Below are 21,523 nucleotides of genomic sequence, written 5' to 3'. Positions count from 1 at the left end.
TCTGACCCTGGCCCTGCCCGGTGTGCTGGGAAGGACGCCGGGTCCTGGCCGTACTGATAAATACGGAAACTCCGTCTTTATTGGCGGTATAAACATCTCTGGTCTGTACATACATTTCTTACATCATAGTGCAGGCCTGGAGGGCGGGCCTCGGGGCAACCCTCCCTGCCCAGCACCGCCCACTCTGTGCAAACCGCGGCCAACGCGCCCACGCCCCTTCCTCCCGGGGGGAGTCACTGTACGAGGGGGGGTCGGGGGCCAAAGGGGGAGAAGGGGGAACACGGGGAACTCCTAGAATCAAACACTGAGGCAACACAGGCAACTGGCACAGGCAGTAAACTGGGGGGAGGAAGGGGGTGCCGAGGGGAGGGGCACCTCACAGCAGGAGAGACGGGCACCGGGGTCTGGGCTGCTTGTCGGGGGGAGGCAGGCGCCAAGGCCCTGGGGCCCTCCCAGCTCTCCGGAGACTCGCTTCCCTAGGGGACTCGAGGACCCGAGTGTCTGGGGAGGGAGGGGAGAGCAGGAACCTAGCGGGGTCTCCCTGAACGACAGTCACGAGAGGCAGGGCCCCGAGCCCCCCAGCCCAGCCAAGGGGGCTGCCAGCAGCTACCGGGGGACGCAGAGCGCGGGGAGCCGCAGCGGGGACCAGCCAGGAGTGTCCGCTCCTCCCTCTGGGCCTCAGGCCCGAATAGCAGCCGAGACAGGGGCGCACTCCTCTCCACTCCGGGGGCGGGGGGCGGGGGAGGGGGCAGGAGGCCCCAGGCCGAGCCAGTGGGACCCCCCAAGCGAGCAAGCATTCTTTGGCCCTGATCCTGTCCGGCCCGGCACTGCCGGAGGGCAGCACCCGGCCGGACACTCGGGGGCCGGACCGGCCACCCCGGGGCCCGCGGGCTGGGCGCCCCACTCCTGGGGGGGTCTGGAGCTGGGTGCCTGGCCCTGCCCCTAGCCACTCAGGGGGTGCAGGTCCACCTTGACCTTCTCTCCACAGCTCAGCATCCCGATGGTGGGGAAGAAGCCCCCGGAAGGGACGACCACGTCCTTCTTCCCAATGATCTTGCCGTTCCTGGTGAAGAAAACCTGCGGGGGGCGGCAGGGAGGAGGTGGGGCAGACAGCGGGCTCCGGCTCCCCCGCAGGCTGCTGGGACTAACCAGCCCCCAGCCCTGCCCCAACTCGGAGACTGAGGGTGTGTTGGGCAGCGGCCACCAGAGGGCGCCTTGAGGCTGAGCGACTCCCCCAGCAGCCCCCACTTACCACCACCTTCTTGCCCTCGTGCTCCTGCTCAATCTCTTCCCCATCTTCCTCCTCCTCCTCCTCCTCCTCTTCCCCTTCCTGGTGCAGGTACATGACATTGCGGACATTCCGGACGGCCCGGGCAGTCGGAGACAGGATCACGGTGTCACAGCTGTCATCACTGTCGCCTGGGAGACGGGAGTGCTCAGCTGGTGCCACCCCCCCTCCCCGCCCCCCCCCCCCCCCCGCCAGCCCGGCCGGGCCCTGCCTCCACTCACCCTCACTGTCGAGGATGTAGTCTCGGGGGAACATGATGCCACAGCCCATAATGTCCCCCTTGTAGCAGCGTGGCCCAAAGGGGTCCCCGACGCCGCTGCCGTGGAAGATCTTCCCGTCATCTGTCGGGTGGAGGAGAGCACCCCTCAAGAAACACGGGGGACACCCTCCTTGCCCTCGAGGGTCCCCTCCAGAGGGCGACCTTCGCCCACTTCTCGGGCCCCAGGAAGGGAGGGGACAAGGCGACAGGGTGTGTGTGGGAGGGGGACAACCAGACAGAGACACACCAAAGGGCTGAGGGGGCTCCCTGGGGGGCGGCGCAGGAGGGGCGAGGAGGGCCCATGGTGAGACAGGAACTCAGCGTTTGTTTTTTCTTAAGAAAGCCAGAAAGGAAATCGAGACAACCAAAAAAAGAAACTGCAGAATCTGCAGGCAAGGCGCAAAGGGGCCAACTCAGAGGCCTGGAATGTCCACTCGGCCCGAGCCCCTGCCCTCCTGGCTCCCAGCGCCGGAGGGAAAACAAAAAGGAGGAGAAAGGCCAGCCGCGTGGAGGCTCCCCCCGCCGTAGCGGGGGGACTCGGACGATGGCCCCCACCCGCCCCGCCTGCGCAGCGCAGCCCTAACATACCTGCGTGATACGCCACAGACCCTCTGCTCCAGCCAGGGTGCCTGTTCTTGGGGTAGTCCTGCACCCAGAAAAACAAACCGGGCAGAGCACGGAGAAAAGGCCTGAGCCTTCGATCTTCAACCTCCCGCCAGGCCAGTGGCGAGGGGCGGGGGAGGAGAGGGGGGACAGGGAGGGCGGCGGGGGGGGGGGGGGGGGGAAGGAGACTGGGAAGGTGCTTGGCTTCCTGCCAGGACCACAGGCTGCTTCTGTCTATGTGCAGAATGCGGGGTGCAGGTCCCAGAGCCCCCTTACATAGCTGTTAAAAGCCTCCCTCCAACCCCGTCCCAGTGTCTCCTGCGCCCCCACCCCACCCCTACACACACTCACACACACACAGACACACAGACACACACACACACACACACACACACACACACAGAGGGAAAAGCCAGCAAAGGCACCGACCTTCCGCGCCAGCCCCAAGGCAATGTAGCATTTCTCCCCAGGGTCCACGATCTCCACCTCGAAGTAGTGGCTCCGGGTGCTTAGCGGGTGCCGGGCCTGGGCCAGCCCAACGTCGACGATGCTCTTGCCCTTGCCCAGGTACTCCAGCAGCTGGAGGAAGAGTGGGGTGAGGGGCTGCTGTGGGGGCTGACGAGTACCCTGGCCCCTCCACCCCAGGCAACCCGGGGCCCAGATTCCCTGAGAGCGAAGGATGCCAGAGGCCCCGTGCCCCGAGCAGGCCTGGAAGAGCGAGCGGGGAGAGGGCGGGGAGCAGTGGTGGCGGCAGAACAGGAAGGCTGAGCCCCGTGCCACGGCGCCACGTGCAGACGGCCCGGAGCCTCTCACTTTAGAGGCCAGCACAGCCCTCCAGGGCTTGCATGCAAGTGTGCGTGCCTGTGTGTCCATGTGTGCATGTGTGTGACTGGGTGCATGTGACTGTATGTGTGCGTGCCTATGTGCCTGTCTTTGTGTGTGTGTGTGTGCCTGTGTGCCTGCCTGAGTGCGTGCCTATGTGCATGCATGCCTGAGTGTGTGCCTGAGTGCGTGTGTGCCTGTGTGCCTGCCTGAGTGTGTGCCTGATGTGTGCGTGCCTATGTGCCTGCCTTTGTGTGTGTGCCTGCCTGTGTGCCTGCCTGAGTGCGTGCCTATGTGCGTGCCTGCCTGTGTGCGTGCCTTTGTGTGTGTGCCTGCCTGTGTGCCTGCCTGAGTGCGTGCCTATGTGTGTGCGTGCCTGAGTGCATGCCCGAGTGCGTGCGGGCCGGCCTGAGTGCACGCCTATGGGGCCTCCGGGCTCTGTCCTCACTTCCCCCACTCACCCTGCGGCTTGTCCCCATGAGGAAGCTCCACCCCAGCCCTGAATGAGAGAAAAGGAAAAGCAGAGATGGGGAAGAGGAAGCCTGCGGCCTCTCAGGGGGCCGAGCGGGGTGAGGGACGGGGCAGAGGTGGGTGCCAATACAGCTGTTTGGGCCGGGGAGAGACCCGGAAGCCAATTGCGCCCGGAAGGGCTGACAGCATTTCTCCAGGCCTCCAGTGCAGCCGGCTTTGGCCAGGGCCTTCCTAGCTGGGCCTGGGCGGTGCTGGGAGCCAGGAGCCCAGAACGGCCAGCTCTGGTCCGCACCAGTGCCAGGGGCGGGTGGGGCAGCGCCCGCAGACCGGGTCTCAGGCCCTGGCCCCCCATGACCTTTCCGGGCGGGAGCGGGGAGGGGAAAGGCAAAATGACAGCTGGGGCTCTCCCAGCTCTCCAGGCCCACCGGGGTCCTGCCTGGGCAAGACGGGGCGGCCACCCCCGACCTGGGAGGGTTTATTTATCAGTTGTCATGGTAACACTGGGGCAATGACTCAGCCCCAGCCCCTCTCCTCCCCACCCTCCACATCACCTGGGATCCCGTAATCCCTTTTTAATTAGTCAAACTGCCCCTGAAGACTTTCTGCTCCCCTCCCAGCCCCTGACCCTGAGAAAACACGCAGCCCGGGGACCCCGGCCAGCCCTGGAACGCTGCCCTCTCGCGCCCCCTCCCGCCTGGGCAGGAGAGGAATGAGGCTGGCTGGCACCAGGGTGTCTGCAGCCAAGGCAAGGGCCACTGCCACCGTGCCACCTCGCACCGTGGGCACCTGGATCCCCTCTCCGCCCCGGGTCCCCAAAACCTGCCACTCCTCCGGTCCAGCCTGCCCTCCCCTCCAAAGACAAATGAGGCAGGACGCAGGGGCTAGGGAGAGGCAGTGATAGATGGGGACCACCTGACCCACCAGACCCGCCGCCCTCACCTCCTCCATCACACCACACTGCTGGCACAGAAATGGGGCCCCTGGGGGCCCTCATCTGGGGGCCGAGGACCAACTGAGGCCCACACTCTCTTGACTTTGGCTCATGGTCGTCCACGTCCTGCCTCTCGGCCGGGGGGGGGTGGTTCTCCTCCATCTCCCCCCACACCGGCCAGCAGTCTGGGTAGCCCGCGGCCCACACTCTGCGGCCAGCACTGCAGAACGGGGGGAGGGGCCCCGCAGCTACACTTGGCCACCACGCCCAACTGGCCCCAGCCCAGAAACAGGCGGGCCAGACGCAGGTCCTGGGAAGAGCGCGCCCCACCTTCCCCCGTCCGCACTCCGGTCTGTGGCCAGGGCGGGAGGCGTCCACCAGGCAGTGGCCAGGAGAGGACACGCCCCCACAGGGTGGGGGGGGCGGGTCGCTCTGTCCCAGCAGGTCGGCAGGATGGGAGCCGCCGCTCAGGGAGAGAGAGCCTGACCCAGGCGACATCCTCCCCGTCCTCCACACTCCTGCCCCAGAGTGACCGGCTGCCCAGAGGCCTCTCAGGGCGAGAGGACCCAGCAGACCTGAGCTCACGCTCTAGTCTCTGACCTCAAGCAAGCGACCTTCAGAACGTGTGGGTCCCCCGGTGCCTGGGAACGGGGGGGGGGGGGCGGGGGGGATGGGTGCGGAGTTCCCCTCTTGGATCACACTCTCAGCCCTCTGGGCCATCTCCCCAGCCTGCATCTTCGCTTTTTCCTTCCTTGTTTTTCTCGGGGGCTGGGGGTGGGTAGGAGTAGGGCCACATCCATGGGGCTCAGGGATGCCGGCCCACACTTCACACCTTCACTTCTTGCAGGGGTGGGCAGGTGAGGGAGCCCGACACCCGGCAGGTCAACAACACCCACTTCTGCCTTTCCCTGACCCTGGCGGCCGGGGTGACACGCCGACAGTACACGCAGCCAAACAGACCCAAGCTGCCGCTCACGGCACGGGCAGGGACGGTCACCCCGACAGCCTTTCCTGCAAACAGAACAGTCCCCCTCAGGACCAGGACTCAGCCCCCAGCCAGCCAACTGCTCCCACCCCCCCCCCAGTCTTTCACCTCAGTGCCCTAACAACAGGAACGTCCCTCTTCAATTCTTTGTTTTTGTGGGGGGTCGGTGGTGTTCAGAAGTGACCCTAAGAGGTGCCACCCTAAGAGGTGTCGCAGATCAAACCTGGGCAGTCGTATGCGGAGCAGTCTCCTGTCTCTGCTACATCTTGGCAGAGAAAGGGACAATGGTCTCCTTGGGAGTCTCAAGCCCACCCCTCCCCCACCCTCTGTCTCCGCCTTCTGAGGCACGGGGGAGGCTCCGGGCCAGAGTACGGGCTGCAATGCCCCGGTCACGCCTCCCCAGCCTCCTCTCCCCGCTGGCATCCGCCCTGCCAGCAAAGACCCTAATCCCTTCTGACAGGAGCCAGGGCGGGCTCGTGCCCTGAGGGCCGAGCAGCAGCTGAACCGAGAACCAAGAACTCGCTCCCCACCAGGCAGCTCAGGCCCCGACATGGTCTCGACTGGGTGGGGTCTGGGAAGGCCCCCTGAGAGGCTGCGTCTCACCCCCCCCCCCCCCCGCCGTTCGTGTACCCCATCTGTTGCCCGTCAGTAGGGAGCCGTCAGAGGAGCCGGGAATCGGACACGGAGGGGGGATCTCACCCCCAGTTTGGCGACTGCCAACCCCCGGGGAGCAAGCTAGGCCCACAGGAAGCCGGGGAGGCTCCCACTCAGGAAAGAGCCAGGCCTGTCCATCTCTAGACGCTGCGATCAAACCTGCACAGCCACACGACTAGCAGCTGAAGCCACTATATTACCTGCATCATCATTATTATTATTATTATTATTATTATTATTTTCTTTTGGCTTTCTGGGTCACACCTGGCGATGCTCAGGGGTTCCTCCTGGCTCTGCACTCAGGAATTACTCCTGGCGGTGCTCGGGGGACCCTATGGGATACCAGGGATTGAACCCAGGTTGGCCGTGTGCAAGGTAAAGCCCTCCCCACTGTACTACATCTCCAGCCCGATTATTTTTTTTAACTTATCTGCAATTTTTTTTTTTTTTTGAGGCTACACCTGGCAGTGCTCAGGGGTTCCTCCTGGCTCTGCACTCAGGGATGAGGGACCACTCCTAGCAGGGAGCAGGGGCCCTAGAGGGTGCCAGGAATCAAACCCTGGTTGGCTGAAAGGCAAGCACCCTACCCCTCTGCACTATTGCTCCAGCCCCCGCACCCGTCCGCAACCTTTCCTAATGAAACTGATGGAGGAGAAACGGGATTTTTTTCCCTTTGGGTGGATGCCTTACCCAGCAGTGCTCAGGGGCTATTTCCCATTCAGTGTCCAAGGACCACGTCTTGGAGGTTCCAGCAAGCGGGGACTGCTGCATGCCACACATGTGCTCTAGGGGCCAGGGAGTTTGCCCTGGATGCTGCAGACCCAAGTTCAATCCCCAGCACCCGGCATGATCCCCTGTGCCCTGCCAGGAGTGTGACCCCTGAGCAGAGATGTGACCCCAAACCCAACACAACACAAAAGAAAAAGAGACTGTAGCAATGGCGCAGCAGGGAGAGCGTTTGCCTCGGACATGGCCAACCCGAGTTCGATCCCTGACACCCCACTGGATCCCTCAAGCCTGCCAGAAGTGATCCCTGAGCACCGAGTCAGGGCTAAAACAAAAAAGTATGGGAGGAGGGGCTGGAGCGATAGTACAGCGGGTAGGGCATTTGCCTTGCACGCGGCCGACCCAGGTTCGATTCCCAGCATCCCATAGGGTCCCTCGAGCACCGCCAGGAGTGATTCCTGAGTACAGAGCCAGGAGTAACCCCTGAGCATTGCCGGGTGTGACCCAAAAAGAAAAAAAAATGTATGGGGGGAACCCTTCAGAGTAAAAGGGACATCTCTGGCGAGCAAGTCCCAGGGAGGGGTCACTGACAGCAGATGGTCAGAAGAAGGCAGCGATCAGGAACAGGCAGCAAGGAGAAACAGCTGCATTAGACATTTAGAAACAAGACACCTGAGCCTGGCCCAGATGACCACCCCCGCCTCCGCCGTCTGACAGGGCCTGGCGGCTGGATGGGAGAGGGGATGGGAGGCCCTGAAGGAAGGGGGCCGAGAGGGGGGAGCGGGCGGCCATGGGGCAGGGGAGAGCAACCTGTCTGGAAGATGGGCCGGAAGAGAGGCGCGTGACGCTCAAGAGGCGTCTGCCAACACCTGGCGCAGGGCAGCGAGAGCGGAGCGAGGGATGTGCCCGCCCTGCCAGCTGCCCCGGGCCCGGGGGAGGGTTGGCGGGAACAGCTAAACGCCACAGCTTCTATCTAAGAAAGAAAAATCCCTCATTCGCGGGGCCCTTGGGCGAGTGGGGAGGGCAGGCTATTTATAAGTGTCTCGAGGGTTCTGGATCCAGAGGAAAAGATTGCCTGGGAGGAGCCGGAGCAGAGTGGGGACAGGTCCAGGCAGAGAGAGGATGCCAGGAAAAAGCTCTTGAGGAGAGGTCAGGGGTAAGCGCTGGAACACGGCCCGGGCTCCGTCCCAAGCTCAGCGCCGGAGACGTCCAAGTGATGGGGGACGGGGGAGAGAGAGGAAGGTCAAGGAGGGGGCGTCCATGGGCCCCTGGCCCTGGGCCTCTGCAGCCCCGGGGAGGCAGCTCCCAGCCAGGGCCCCCGGGGCAGGAAGCAGCGTGGGGCCCTGGCTGCCAGGCTCCCGAGCTTGACTCCAGAAGTGGGGGAGCAGTGCTCATAATCCACTCCCGCCCCCCACTGCTTCTGTTTTGTTATCAGAGGCAGAATGGAAAACAGCCTTGGCCGGGGTGAGAAGGGCAGCGGGAGGAGAAGGTTGAGTCAGGAGCAGGAGGGCAGCAGGGGGACAATTCGAAGTAGGAGGCCTGCGAGGCCCACGGCAGTCGGGGCCGGACCCCTGACCCAGCAGCCGGCCACTGCCCCCACTTGCACGAGGCCCAGAGGCTGGAGGGGAAGAATTTCCCTCTCCCGAGGTTCATAGGATTCCCAAGAAAGCTGAAAATTCAAGGAAGGACTAAAGCAGGTTTAAAAAGATGCATTCAAGAGGCAAGCCCGGATGCAGGGCTGAGGGCATCTGCCTGCATGTGGCTAACTCGGGCTCAGTCACCAGCACTGCACACAGTTCCCTGAGCCCTGCTAGGAGTGACGCCCTGAGTTCAGGACCAGGAGTAAGGCCTGAACACCTCTGGGCATGGCCCAGAATCTGCATGCACACACACCCTCCCGCCAAAAAAAAAAAAAAAGCAAACTTGAGGGTCAAGAATTCTGGGGCTGGAGCGATAGCACAGCAGGTAGGGTGTTTGCCTTGCACGCAGTCCACCCGGGTTCGATCCCCAGCATCCCATATGGTCCCCTGAGCACCGCCAGGAGTAATTCCTGAGTGCAGAGCCAGGTGTAACCCCTGTGCATCACTGGGTGTGACCCAAAAAGCATAAAAAAAAAAAATTCTCCCTGACCCTTCATCCTCCGTAAAACGGGACAGAGGTCAGCCGCATAGCACATGTGTGTGTGCCCGTGTGCGAGGCCCCTTCCCACATGCAGGTCCTGGCGCTGCCAAAACTAAAGAATCGAGGCTGTTAAGAGGCTGTTAAGATTCTCTCCCTGGTCCCCCATGGCAGCCCAAGCACTGCGGGAGTAGCCCCAAGCCCCAGTGGGCAAGACCCCATGAAAGAAACAAAAGGAAACTGGAATGCAGGGAGAAATACACTGACACGCAACAAAGTCTCAAAGCCCGGGAGCCAGGGCCAGAGCACAGCTGGTAGGATGCTTGCAAACGTGGGCAGCTGAGCTGGGACCGTGTTGAAACGGGAGGCCAGGCGTCCTGCCTCCAATCCCCAGCCTCTCAAAGGCAGTGGGAGAGGCGGCAGGGGGCGGCAGGTGCCAAAGGAAGCAAAGAAGGAGAAGAAACTTCCAGGGCCAGGGGCTGGAGCGATAGCACATCGGGGAGGGCGTTTGCCTTGTACACGGCTGACCAGGGTTCGATTCCCAGCATCCCATATGGTCCCCTAGCACCGCCAGGGGTAATTCCTGAGTGCAGAGCCAGGAGTAACCCCTGTGCATCGCTGGGTGTGACCCAAAAACCAAAAAAAGAAACTTCCAGGGCCAGAAAGATGCTCAACGGGCTGTACTCATCTTTGCACACAGGAGGCCCAGGTTCAAGCTGAACCCCGGCATGGTCCCCTGAGCACTGGACCAGGAGTAGCGTCAGAGTACCACCAGGTGGGATCCCAGAACAGCTAAAGCAACTAAGCTGAGCTCTCTAAAGCAGGGCAGGCAAGGAGAACGGGCCCAAGCGAGGCTCAACCTGAACCCCAAGAAGCCCAGCGAAGCCCAGGGACACGCTGCTAAAACTCTCCCCCGACAAGCCCTGCAAAGGGCTCGCTCCCCATCCACACCCAGAGGGACAATCAGACGGCGGTATGTCTCAGGGTCCTGCCCAGCCCCCTGCCCCTTACTCACAGTTCCACAGACCCGGACATCATGCAGCCGGCCCCACTCGTCCTCGTAGCTGTCCACCATCATGACGCTGTCGTCCTCCCGGCCCAGCTCGGCGTTGAGGTGCAGGCGAACCTCCTCGCCCAGGGAGTGCATCCCCACGGCTGGGAACAGCCCGTCCGGGGACATGGGCATGATGGTGGAGCCCACCTGCAAGAGACGGAGAGGGGGCCTGCCAGGGCACTCTTCCCAGCTCACCGGGGTCTCGAGAGGCCGAAGCAGGTCATCGCTATACACGGTGATGGACGGAAAGAACAGCGAGGGGCTGGAGCGATAGCACAGCGGGGAGGGCGTTTGCCTTGCACGCGGCTGACCCGGGTTCAATTCCCAGCATCCCATATGGTCCCCTGAGCACCGCTAGGAGTAATTCCTGAGTGCATGAGGCAGGAGTAACCCCTGTGCATCGCCGGGTGTGACCCAAAAAGGGAAGAAAAAAAAAAAAGAATATCGAGACGCCGAAGCTCCAGAGTTGCCGATCCAGGGGCCGGCGTGTGGCTCGATGGGGATCAGCACGTCTCACAAGCATGGGGCCTTGAGCTTCCTGGCACTCCTCTGCCCCCCGAGACGTGGCTAAGAGGCCAGAGAGAGAATACAGGGGGTAGGCGCTCGTCTGCGTGTGGCCAGCCTGGGTTGGATCCCAGTATCCCCTATGGTCACCAGGCATCACCAGGAAGAATTCCTGAGCACAGAGCCAGGAGCAACCCCTGAGCATCACCAGGGGTGGCCCCAAAACAAATAAAAAAATGTTGCAAAGTCTTTCAGGCTGAACGAGGTTTCCACAGAGCTGAAAGGCTGACGGAGTGCCCTGGCTTGCTGCCAAACCCTGACACAGGAGGTGTGTGCAAGTGTCCAGAGGCAGGAGAATCTGCAGGGCAGGCGAAGGGACCAGGGCCTGGCGAGGCCTGAGGCACAAGATGGGGCTGAGAAAGACACAGCGAGGGGCCTTTCTCTTCCATCTGCTCGTATCACCTTCCTCGCCACGGAATGTTAGAAGGAAGGAAAGGCAACGTGAAAACTAGGAAGAGAAAATGCGAGAAGGACTCCTCAAAAGGGTTCAGTTCAAGAATCCCAAGACGGGCCAGAGCCAAAAAGGTATTAAAAACTATGACACCTCAAAAATTGTAAATATATATAATATATATTTAGTTTGGGGGACTGGAGCGATAGCACAGTGGGTAGGGCGTTTGCTTTGCATGTAGCCAACCTGGATTCTATTCCCAGCATCCCATATTCCCTGAGCACTGCCAGGAGTAATTCCTGAGTGCGGAGCCAGGAGTAACCCCTGTGCGTCGCCAGGTGTGACCCAAAAAAATATTTTATTTTTACAGGTTCGATTCCCAGCATCCCATATGGTCCCCTGAGCACCGCCAGGAGTAATTCCTGAGTGAAGAGCCAGGAGTAACCCCTGTGCATCGCCAGGTGTGACCCAAAAAGCAAAAAATTAAAAATTAAAAATTAAAATTAAAATAAAATATATTATGTTATAATATTATATATTTATATTTTATATAATATTTATATTATAATAATATGTTTTTTAATAATATATATATTTTTTGCTTTTTGGGTCACACCCAGGGAAGTTCAAGGGTCACTCCTGGCTCTGCACTCAGGAATCACTCCTGGTGCTGCTTGGGGGACCATACAGGCTATCAGGGATCAAACTCGGTCAGGTGCAGGCAAGGCAAGTGCTCTCCCCTCTGAGCTACCTCTCCAGCCCTAAAAACTAACAAAACGTAATCCACCAAGGACCACGAGCACAGGCTCCTGTTCTCCTCGTCCCCTCTGTCTCCTGTGTCTCCTGCTCCTAGCCTTCCCCTGATCACCCAGTTCTGTCCCCTACAATGCCTGCTCCTCCTGTGCTGCACCCGCGTGCCCTCCACGTCTACACAGGGTGACGCCCCAGCTGTTCCTGGACAGGGCGAACGTCTCCAACGCGGAAGTGATCTGACTCTTTCTGATCACTCCCACGGACCCCAGGGCCGCTCAGGCCACTCGGTCTCGGGGGCCTGGCGCTCCGCACTCACCCGCTTCCCGTTCTTGGTGAAGAAGATCTGGGCCGTCTGCACGTCAAAGGACACGGGCTCAATGCCGCAACCAATCCTGTCTCCCGAGTTGCACTTTGACCCAAACTGGCGGCCCTTGGCTCGACCATTGTACAGCCTGTGGACAGACCAGCAAAGACCGGCACTGCACCTGGCGCCCCAGCCCCTTCCGGCACTGGCAGCAGAGGCCACACCTCGCCCCACCCAGACCCTGTCACACGGCCTCTCCCCGGCCCTCCCCAGCTAGCTGGCAGGCCGCTCTCCTTTCCTGAGCAGAGAAACCCGGACCCGAGTAAAGGCACCGGCAGGCTCCACCGAGGGCAACTTACTTGCCGTCATCGGCGTGGTAGGCCACCGAGTCCGGCAGCCAGCCCGGCTGGTGATCCAAGCTGTAGTACTGAGGGACCAGCCCCACGGCGATGGTGCCCCGGACCCCACTGTCCACAATGGACACCTGGAGGGGAGAGAACAGTGAGCAGGGCCGGGGAAGGGGGGGTGGCCGGGGGGAGCTGCCGGAAGCCAGATGGGCAAGCTGGGGGAATGACGCATTAGATGGGGCTGAACTAAAAGAAACAGTACTGGGTGGGGCTGGAGAGATAGCACAGTGGGTAGGGCGTTTGCCTTGCATGCGGCAGACCTGGGTTCAAATCCCAGCATCCCATATGGTCCCCTGAGCATGGCCAGGGGTAATTCCTGAGTGCAGAGCCAGGAGTAACTGTGCATCGCCAGGTGTGACCCAAAAAGCAAAAAAAAAAAAAAAAAAACAGTACTGGGGCTGGAGCAATAGCACAGCGAGTAGGGCATTTGCCTTGCATGTGGCTGACCCGGGTTCGATTCCCAGCATCCCATATGGTCCCCTGAGCACTGCCAGGGGTGGTTCCTGAGTGCAGAGCCAGGAGTAACCCCTATGCATTGCCGGGTGTGACCCAAAAAGCAAAAACAAATAATAATAATAAAGTAAATAAAAAATAAAAAATAAAAGAAACGGTACAATCTGGAGGAAAAAAAACAGGCACTTGGAGGAAGAACTGGGGAGCTGAGGGGTGGGGAGGGTGGCTTTCTTTTTTTTAATTATTATTATTGTTGTTGTTTTTAGAACATCACAAAGCCGCTTATGATTGGATTTTAGTCATACAGTATTCTAACACCCTTCTGTCCGCCACTACATTTCCCAGCACCAGCGTGGAGGTGACTTTCTTATTATTACTTAGAAAATAATTTCCAAGAGGGCTGGAGAGACAGTACAGCAGATAAGGCACTTGCCTTACACATGACCAACCCTGATTCCATCTCCAGCACCACATATGGGTCCCCGGAGCCCCGCCCAGAGTCATTCCTCAGCTCAGAGCACTTTTGGGTAAGGCCCAACCACCACCACTCCCCACCAAACTAAGAGGGGGAAAAGGACAGAATCCTACCATGGAAAAGATAGAAAACGGAATAGTACTGGGCTTAGGATAGTGGGTGGGAAAGGGTAAAAGTCACTCCACTTAGGTGGGGACAGGAACGACGCCAAAGGGGCCGGTGACAGGGCTCCTGGGCACCCGTCTTTCAGACTCCAGTCAAGGGACCCAATCCTGAATCCAGCACGAGTGCCTCGGAGCTAGGGCGCCTCACCCCTGCTCTGCCCAACCACTGCCCTGATCACCTCAAAATAATTGCTGTCCTTCGTCAGGGGCCGGGATGCCACATAGCAGCCAACTTCACCAGAGTTGCCATGGTAACTAAGGGAAGAATGAGGAGTTGTGTTAGCAGCATAATCCAGGAATCGAGGGGAAGGCCTCGTGTCCCCAAACTGCACCCTGCAAGGGCCAACCCTGCGAAGCACCCAGCAGGCCACAAGGCAGGCACTCGTGGGCACCCTTGCCCCACCCAGTGTGCCACCGCTATGGCTCACATCCTCACTTTCATTCAACAGCCCGAGACAAGACTTGCGGCCACCCTTCCCTTCCCAGTGCTTCCAGCCATTGTCCACACCACACCTCACGCAGACAAGTCTGTTCAGACCTGAGCCCCTTCCGTTTCCAAGGGAAACATATGCCTCTTAAGGGCCCCTGGCACCCCATGTCAGGCCGGGCCTCCATCCCTCAGGCTGCAGCTCCAGCCCTCATCCTCCACCAGAAGACCGGCTGGTGTTCTCAGACTGGGAGGCCACACCCGACGCCCGCGCCTCAGAGCCTTCCCTCCTGCCCTGAAGACTATTATTCCCAGGACCCCTTCAGTGACAGCTCTGCGAGGGATGAAGACTCCAGAGTCAGGGATGGAGCTGGAGTCAGAAAAAACAAACAGTAAACAGACAAACTAGGGCCTGGAGCTATCATTCACCGGGTAGGGTGCTTGTCTGGCACACGGCAGCCCCCCTAAGTACAGAGTCAGAAGTAAGTGGCCCCCTAAGTAAATACATAAAAATAAAGAGAGGGGGCTGGAGCAATATTACAGTGGGTAGGTCATTTGCCTTGCACACGGCCGACCCAGGTTCATTCCCCAGCATTCCATATGGTCCCCCAAGCACCGCCAGGAGTAATTCCTGAGTGCAGAGCCAGGAGTAACCCCTGAGCATCGCCAGGTGTGAACCAAATCACACCCAGCAATGTTCAGAGGAAGCAAAAAATAAAATAAAATAAAAATAAATTTTAAAAATAAACAAAGAGGGGCTGGAGTGATAGCACAGCAGGTAGGGCATTTGTCTTGCACTCGGCTGACCCGGGTTTGAATCCCAGCATCCCATATGGTCCCCTGAGCACCGCCAGGGGTGGTTCCTGAGTGCACAGCCAGGAGTAATCTCTGTGCATCGCCAAGTGCAACCCAAAAAGCAAAAGAAAGAAAGGAAGGAAGGAAGGAAGGAAGGAAGGGAGGGAGGGAGGGAGGGAGGGAGGGAGGGAGGGAGGGAGGGAGAGAGAGAGAGAGAGAGAGAGAGAGAGAGAAGAAAGAAAGAAAGAAAGAAAGAAAGAAAGAAAGAAAGAAAGAAAGAAAGAAAGAAAGAAAGAAAGAAAGAAAGAAAGAAAGAAAGAAAGAAAGAAAGAAAAGGTTCGGAAGGTGGTGGGCAGGATACACTGATCAACTGTTCTTCGCCAAAGAGGAAAAACACCTCTTCTGAGACGGTCACTCTCTCTCTTTTTTTTTAATGTATTATAAATACATAACATACTTTTTTAAATTTTTTTTTCTTTTTGGGTCACACCCGGCAATACACAGGGGTTACTCCTGGCTTTGCACTCAGGAATTACTCCTGGCGGTGCTCAGGGGGTCACATGGGATGCTGGGAATTGAACTCGGGTCGACTGCGTGCAAGGCAAACGCCCTACCCGCTGTGCTATCGCTCCAGCCCCAACATACTTTTTAATGTATTCTTTATACACAAATATAAAACCATACAGTTAAGTATGTAATTTATTACACTATGTGATTAAAATATATAGTTTATTTGGAGAAAATTCCTTGTAGTATACCAGTAAGTTTCCTCATTGCTTCCTGTATATAATTAAATTCTTTAATTTTTTTTTTTTAATTTTATTGAATCACCGTGAGATTGCTACAGGCTTTCATGTTTGGGTTACAATCACACAATGATCGAACACCCATCCCTCCACCAGTGCACATTCCCCACCACCAATATCCCGGATATACTCCCCCTTCCCCACCCTCCCCTGCCTCCATGGCAGACAATATTCCCTATATTCTCTCTCTACTTTTGGGCATCATGGCTTGCAGCACAGACACTGAGAGGTCATCATGTTTGGTCCATTATCTACTTTCGGCATGCATCTCCCATCCGACTGACTCCCCCAGCCATCATTTCCTTAGTGATCCCTTCTCTATTCCAGCTGAGACGGCCACTCTTCACCAAACCCAGCCCCCGAGAGGGCGGGGAGAGATCCAGACACCCACAGGCCCACTGAGAAACTCTCACCGAGGCAGGGGGCAGCTCCCGCACCTCAGCAGCCCGTCTCTGAAGTACGCACTTGCAACGCTGGACCCAGCGACACGGGCACGGGGGCGTGCAGGGTGGAGCAGGGCGCTTGAGCCACTCAGCCACTCGACCCACCCCAGCCGGCCGTGCGGGCCTGCTGGCCTCTGCAAAGGGCTCGTTCAGCTCTGAGATCTTGCACCGGGACAAAAATGCAGAAGGGCCCCTCCAAGCTCACCTCAGAGTGTCTCCGTCGACAAGAATGTGCTTGAACCTCTCCTGATACCGGAAAGCCCGAACCTCCCGAATCTCCCGGATCCGACGGCGCCAATTTAGAAACCGGTAGTGCAGGTTGAGGTCATCCATCTTGTTCATGAGAACAAACCTGCCACGGGAGAAAGGGGCTGAGGAGGAAGCGGGGACCGAGGCCAAGTACCTGAGTCGTGCCAGCCAGCACGCAGGGCTATTGGTTCAGGCTGACCTCAACAATCTTTGTCCTCAGCCTTTTTTTTTTTTTCTCCCCTTAGATTTTGGGTCACATAGGGCAGTGCTTAAGGCTTACACCTGGCCCTCTGGGCAGGGGTCACTCATGGCAGTGCAAGGCAAGTGCGCTACCCAATGTGCCACCTCTCTGGCCCACATCCTCACCTTTCATTCAACAGTCCCTGGGCTCCTGCCACGTGTCCTCTTGAGACCCCGAGACCCAACTGCGAACAGTATGGCCTGGACTCTTTCTCAGAGTGCGTCCCTTCCCGCGGGGGAGGCTGGGCTGACAACAAAGTCAGGCAGTGTTGGAGAACGGGTGGACGCTATCTAAAGAATACTCGGGGCATTTTTCCTCTCGGCAGAAGATCAAGTTCTGGTGAACTGGTATCTCTCCTTCTCCCCCACACACATTCATCTACGTAAACTCCTTTTAATAAGACTATTCTACGTGACTATTTCATCTCCTCCTGAAGTTCTTTTCTTCTTCTTTTTTTTTTTTCTCTTTTGCTGGGTGCCACAGAGCTCAGGGCTGACTGCACTGAGGGTTCATTCCTGGCAGTGCTCAGGGGGCCATATGGGATTGCGGGGATTGAACCTGGGTCTGCCACATGCAAGGCAAGCGCCTTACCCTCTGGCCTATCGCTCCAGCCCCTTTTCTCAAGTGACTGAGTTAAATAAGCTCATCTGCTGATTTTTAAAATGAAGAAGGGTCCCTTGTATGCTGCCTAACCAGGGCTCAATCCCCAGCACCCTGCAAGTTCCCCTGAGCCCGTCTGCAATGATTCCTGGGTAAAGAGCCGGGAGTAAGTCCTGAGGCCATCGGGGTGTGGCCCCATCAGCACCCCGTACCCCAACAAAGGAAAGAATACTTTGGAGAGAGTGGCCAGCGAAGGCCTCTCTGAGGAGGTCACAGAGGAGCTAAGAGGCCAAACGTGTGCCAAGCCCACCAAAGAGCCTTCCAGGCAGAGGGGGCAGCTGGGACACAGGCTGGGGTGGAAGGGAGCTGGCACGCTAAGGACATGCAAAGGCGAGGGAGGGTGGCGAGCAGGGAATGTGAAGAAGGCATGAGAAGAGCTGGGAGGGGCTCAGGGGCCAGGCCAAAGACAGGAATTCGATTTTTATTCTGAGTGTGATAGGAAACCCTGGGAGATTTCAAACAGGGAGATGGTACGCCTTTCAAGAGGATCGGATCCGGGGGTCGCAGCGAGAGTCCAGTGGGGAGGGCACACGCCTTGCACACACCCTGGGTCTCTGGTCCCCGGAGCCCTACGGGGGATGCCAGGAGTGATGCCGAGTGCAGAGCCAGGAGTAAGCCCTGAGCACCGCCGGGTGTGGCCACACACACACACACACACACACACACACACACACACAATCCATCTAAGATAATCAGTGTGGCTACACACACACACACACACACACACACACACAATCCATCCAAGATAATAAATGTGGCTACACACACACACACACACACACACGCACACACACATCCATCCAAGATAATCAGGTCTTTAAAGGGCTGGTCTGTTGGGGCTGCGCCTCATAAAAGGAGCAGGAGCTGCAAACAATTCCCGAGGTGGCTGTAGAGCAATTCCGACGAGCGCGGGCCACTAAGTGGCCATGAAAACGGAGAGGAGTCGGGGAGAGGAGTCGGGGGAGCCAGGGGCTGAGCGTGACCCGGGGCGCCGGCAGGCAGCGGGAATGAATGAATGCACTTCTCCTGGCGGGAGCTAACCCTGGGGAGCGGGCGAGGCGCTCCCCCTCCCCGCCCGCCCAGCCCCGCCGGGGGGCCGGGGGGCCGGGGTCCCTCCGGTCGGGCCGTGCCCCGCGAGCGGGACCCACCGACCCGCGGTGACAGCTGCCCGCCGCCACCACGTGGCCGGCTCCCCGGGGCAGCGCCGGCCTCCCGGGCCGAGGGGCGCCCGCTCGCCCCCCACGGGACCCGGGCCAGGCGCCCGGCTCGCGCCCGCGGGGCGGCGACGCCCAAGCCCCCCGCCCCGAGACCCCCGGGGAGGGGCGCGGGGCCCCGCGGGGCAGGCTCCGGGCCCGGGCGCCGAGGCCCCGCCGCAGGCTCGAGGGAGCCCCGCGGCCGCCGGGACCCCGCCCCCGATCCCCGCCTACCGGGGCCGCCGCGTCCTCCTCATCCATAGGCCTCTCAGCTACGCACACGAGCTCTTCGGTCGCCGCCACCACACACATCCGGGTCCCCGCCCTTCTTACGCGCGCGGGCGCCCGCCCCCGCCGCCACGGAGACCAATCCTCAGCGAGCCCGCGGGACAGGCACCCTCGAGAGCCAATGGGGGCGCGCAGGCCGGGCCGGGGCGCGGCCCGGGGCGCCGGGTACCTAGCGCAGGCTCGGGGCTGCGGAGCCCGGGTGCGGGGCGGGTGGCAGGCGGCAACGTGGCGGCACGGACGCGGCGCTGGGCGCCCTGGGCGCTGACAGCGCCCTTAGGAGGCGGCTCCGGCGCGGGGCGGGGCTGGCGGCGACGGGGCACTGGGCACGTACATATAGGGCGAGTGTTCCCCGAGCGCTGCTTGGGTGCCAGGCGGGATGCTGACAGCCTCGGGAGGATGCCCCACGGATGCAGCCACCTCGTGAAATGGGCCGTTTTCTCCGTTTTACACGGGAGGGCTCCGGCCCACCTCCGTGGCGGGGCCGCTGTCATACCTGCCCGAACATTCTCCCGAGTTCCCATGTCGTGTCACTGTTCCAGGAGAGAACGCTGCAAAAAGCAGAGACGTGAAACGTGCTGTTCAGGAACGGCAGGAAGGGCAAGAGGGAGCCGCAGAGACAGGGGAGCGGGAAGGGCGCCGGCCTTGCACCACGCTGACCCGGGTTCGAGCTCCAGCATCCCGGAGGGGGCCCCTGAGCAGCCTGCCTGCAATGATCCCTGAGCACAGAGCTAGGAGTGAGTCTTGAGCACGGCTAGGGGTGGCCCCAAAATCAAAATAAATAAGAGGGAAATCGGGGTGGAGAATGTGGCTCGGCAGTAGAGCACTTGTCTTGCACTCGAGAAGCCCTGGTTTGTTTCCCAGAAGCCGTGAAAATAAATAAATAAACTAAGGAAGGAGAGAGGTAGATGGGGGTCATAATAGGAATTTGATAAGAATTTTTTGGTCAGTGTTGGGAGGGGATCCGTGATTTCCTCCCGTCACCATCGTTTCTTTTCCGTTTCTTTCTTTTTTTGTTTTGGACCGCACCTGGCGGTGCTCAGAAATCACCCCTGCAGGTGTTTCAGGGATGCCAGGAATAGGACCCGGGTTGGCCTTGTGTAAGGCAAATCCGCTATCCTCTGTATTATAACTGCGACCCCATCACCATGATTTCTCCAGGAAGGTTTTCTTCGCATTCTCATGCAACCTCAGTGCATCTCATTTTTCTCACTGACTAGTCAGAATTCCCGTGTCCAAGGGGAATGTCTCTGGACACTAGGACCCGCCCCACTCTCCTCATTCCCAGGTCCCCCACAAATGTTGAAAGAAATAGAAGCCATGGGGCTGGAGTGATAGCACAGCGGGTAGGGCGTTTGCCTTGCACGTGGCCGACCCGGGTTCGAATCCCAGCATCCCATATGGTCCCCTGAGCACCACCAGGGGTGATTTCTGAGCCAGGAGTGACCCCTGTGCATTGCTGGGTGTGACCCAAAAAGCAAAAAAAAAAAAAAAAAGAAAGAAATAGAAGCCAGCATCTCCTATACCATAAAAATCCACAAATTTGGCCGATGCAAATGAATGACAGAAGTAGGTGTGACTGGAAATTGGGAAACCTGCATTTAGAGCCCCAAATCTGTGACTGAAAGATAAGGTCTTGGTAGTTTTTTTGTTGTTGCTTGTTTGGTGGCCACGCTGGGGGTCACTCCCAGCAGAGCTCAGGGCATGGAATTCTACCGTCCTACATGATCGCCAGCTCATTGAGCCCCATCAGGCTTGGTGTTTTTATTCATAAGAAAATCTGTAAAAAGAGAAACCATAAATAAATGTATAAATATGCACAGCATATTAAATATCAAGTATTCTCAGCTCAATAAAGTTGTTGGTTGAGGTGGGATCAGAGAGATAGTACATTGAGTAAGGTGCTTACCTTGCATCTGGAACTCGGTTGGGTTCAATTTCCGGCACCACGTAAGGTCCCTCCAGCCCCGTTAGAAAAGATCCCTGAGCTGACTGGAGCGATAGCACAGCAGGTAGGGCATTTGCCTTGCACGCAGCCGACCCGGGTTCGATTCCCAGCATCTCATATCGTCCCCGGAGCCTGAGTTCAGAGCAGAGCCAGGAGTAACCCCTGAGCATTGCCAGATGTGACCAAAAAAGCTTAGAAAGAAAGAAAGAAAGAAAGAAAGAAAGAAAGAAAGAAAGAAAGAAAGAAAGAAAGAAAGAAAGAAAGAAAGAAAGAAAGAAAGAAAGAAAGAAAGAGAAAGAATCCCTGAACATACAGCCAGTAGTAATCCCTGAGCACCACCGGGTACGGCCTCAAACAAAAAAAGGTTGTTGGGGCCTGGAGCAATAGTCCAGAGGGTAGGGTGCTTGCCTTGCACGTGGCCAATCCAGGTTCTACCCCTGGCATTCCATATGGTCCCCTGAGCACCACCAGGAGTAGTTCTTTTTTTTGTTTTGTTTTGTTTTTTTTTTTTTTTGGTTTTTGGGTCACACCCGGCGATGCACAGGGGTTACTCCTGGCTCTTCACTCAGGAATTACCCTTGGCGGAGCTCAGGGGACCATATGGGATGCTGGGATTAGAACCCGGGTCAGCTGCATACAAGGCAAACGCCCTACCCGCTGTGCTATCGCTCCAGCCCCTTTTTTTTGTTTTTGTTTTTGTTTTTTGACCAAGAGTAGTTCTTTTTTTTTTAAATTTTTTTTAAATTTATTTTATTGAATCACCAAGTGGAAAGTTACAAAGTTCTCAGGCTTATATCTCAGTTACACAATGCTCAAACACCCATCCCTTCACCAGTGCCCATATTCCACCACCAATAAAAACAAAAACAAAAGCAAAAACAAAACAAACAAACAAACAAACAAACAAAAACAGTATACATCCCACCCCTCACCCCCCAACCCACCCCGTACGTGAGTGATAATTTCACTTCCTTTTCTCTTTACCTTGATTACATTCCAGATTTCAACACATAACTCACTATTGTTGTTAGAGTTTCAAAACAGACTCACTATT

The 21,523-nt window shown here is 58.3% G+C and overlaps 1 protein-coding gene across 1 annotated transcript; it reads right to left on the bottom strand.

The window, feature by feature from the left end:
* Window positions 1-51: 51 nt before the first annotated feature.
* SPRYD3 (SPRY domain containing 3) lies at window positions 52-18,608 on the bottom strand. Its single transcript, XM_055125650.1, has 11 exons — window positions 18,471-18,608; window positions 16,099-16,245; window positions 13,602-13,677; window positions 12,283-12,407; window positions 11,936-12,071; window positions 9,873-10,058; window positions 2,580-2,729; window positions 2,136-2,193; window positions 1,510-1,629; window positions 1,253-1,419; window positions 52-1,077 (listed from the first exon to the last, which is right to left on the bottom strand). Exons 1-11 carry the CDS (start codon window positions 18,491-18,493, stop codon window positions 943-945), a joined length of 1,323 nt encoding a protein of 440 aa, XP_054981625.1. The 5' UTR covers window positions 18,494-18,608; the 3' UTR covers window positions 52-942.
* Between the last annotated feature and the right edge of the window lie 2,915 nt (window positions 18,609-21,523).

Source organism: Sorex araneus, chromosome 2 (assembly GCF_027595985.1).
Source record: "Sorex araneus isolate mSorAra2 chromosome 2, mSorAra2.pri, whole genome shotgun sequence".
Lineage (NCBI taxonomy): Eukaryota > Metazoa > Chordata > Mammalia > Eulipotyphla > Soricidae > Sorex > Sorex araneus.
This window is presented reverse-complemented; position numbering and strand designations above follow the sequence as displayed.

Coding starts and splice junctions, on each gene's coding strand:
- SPRYD3 (XM_055125650.1), bottom strand. CDS start 18,493: ATGAGGAGGACGCGGCGGCCCCG. Junction 13,678..16,098: donor GTCGACGGAGACACTCTGAG/GTGAGCTTGGAG, acceptor TTCTTCCCTTAG/TTACCATGGCAACTCTGGTG. Junction 12,408..13,601: donor AGGACAGCAATTATTTTGAG/GTGATCAGGGCA, acceptor TCTCCCCTCCAG/GTGTCCATTGTGGACAGTGG.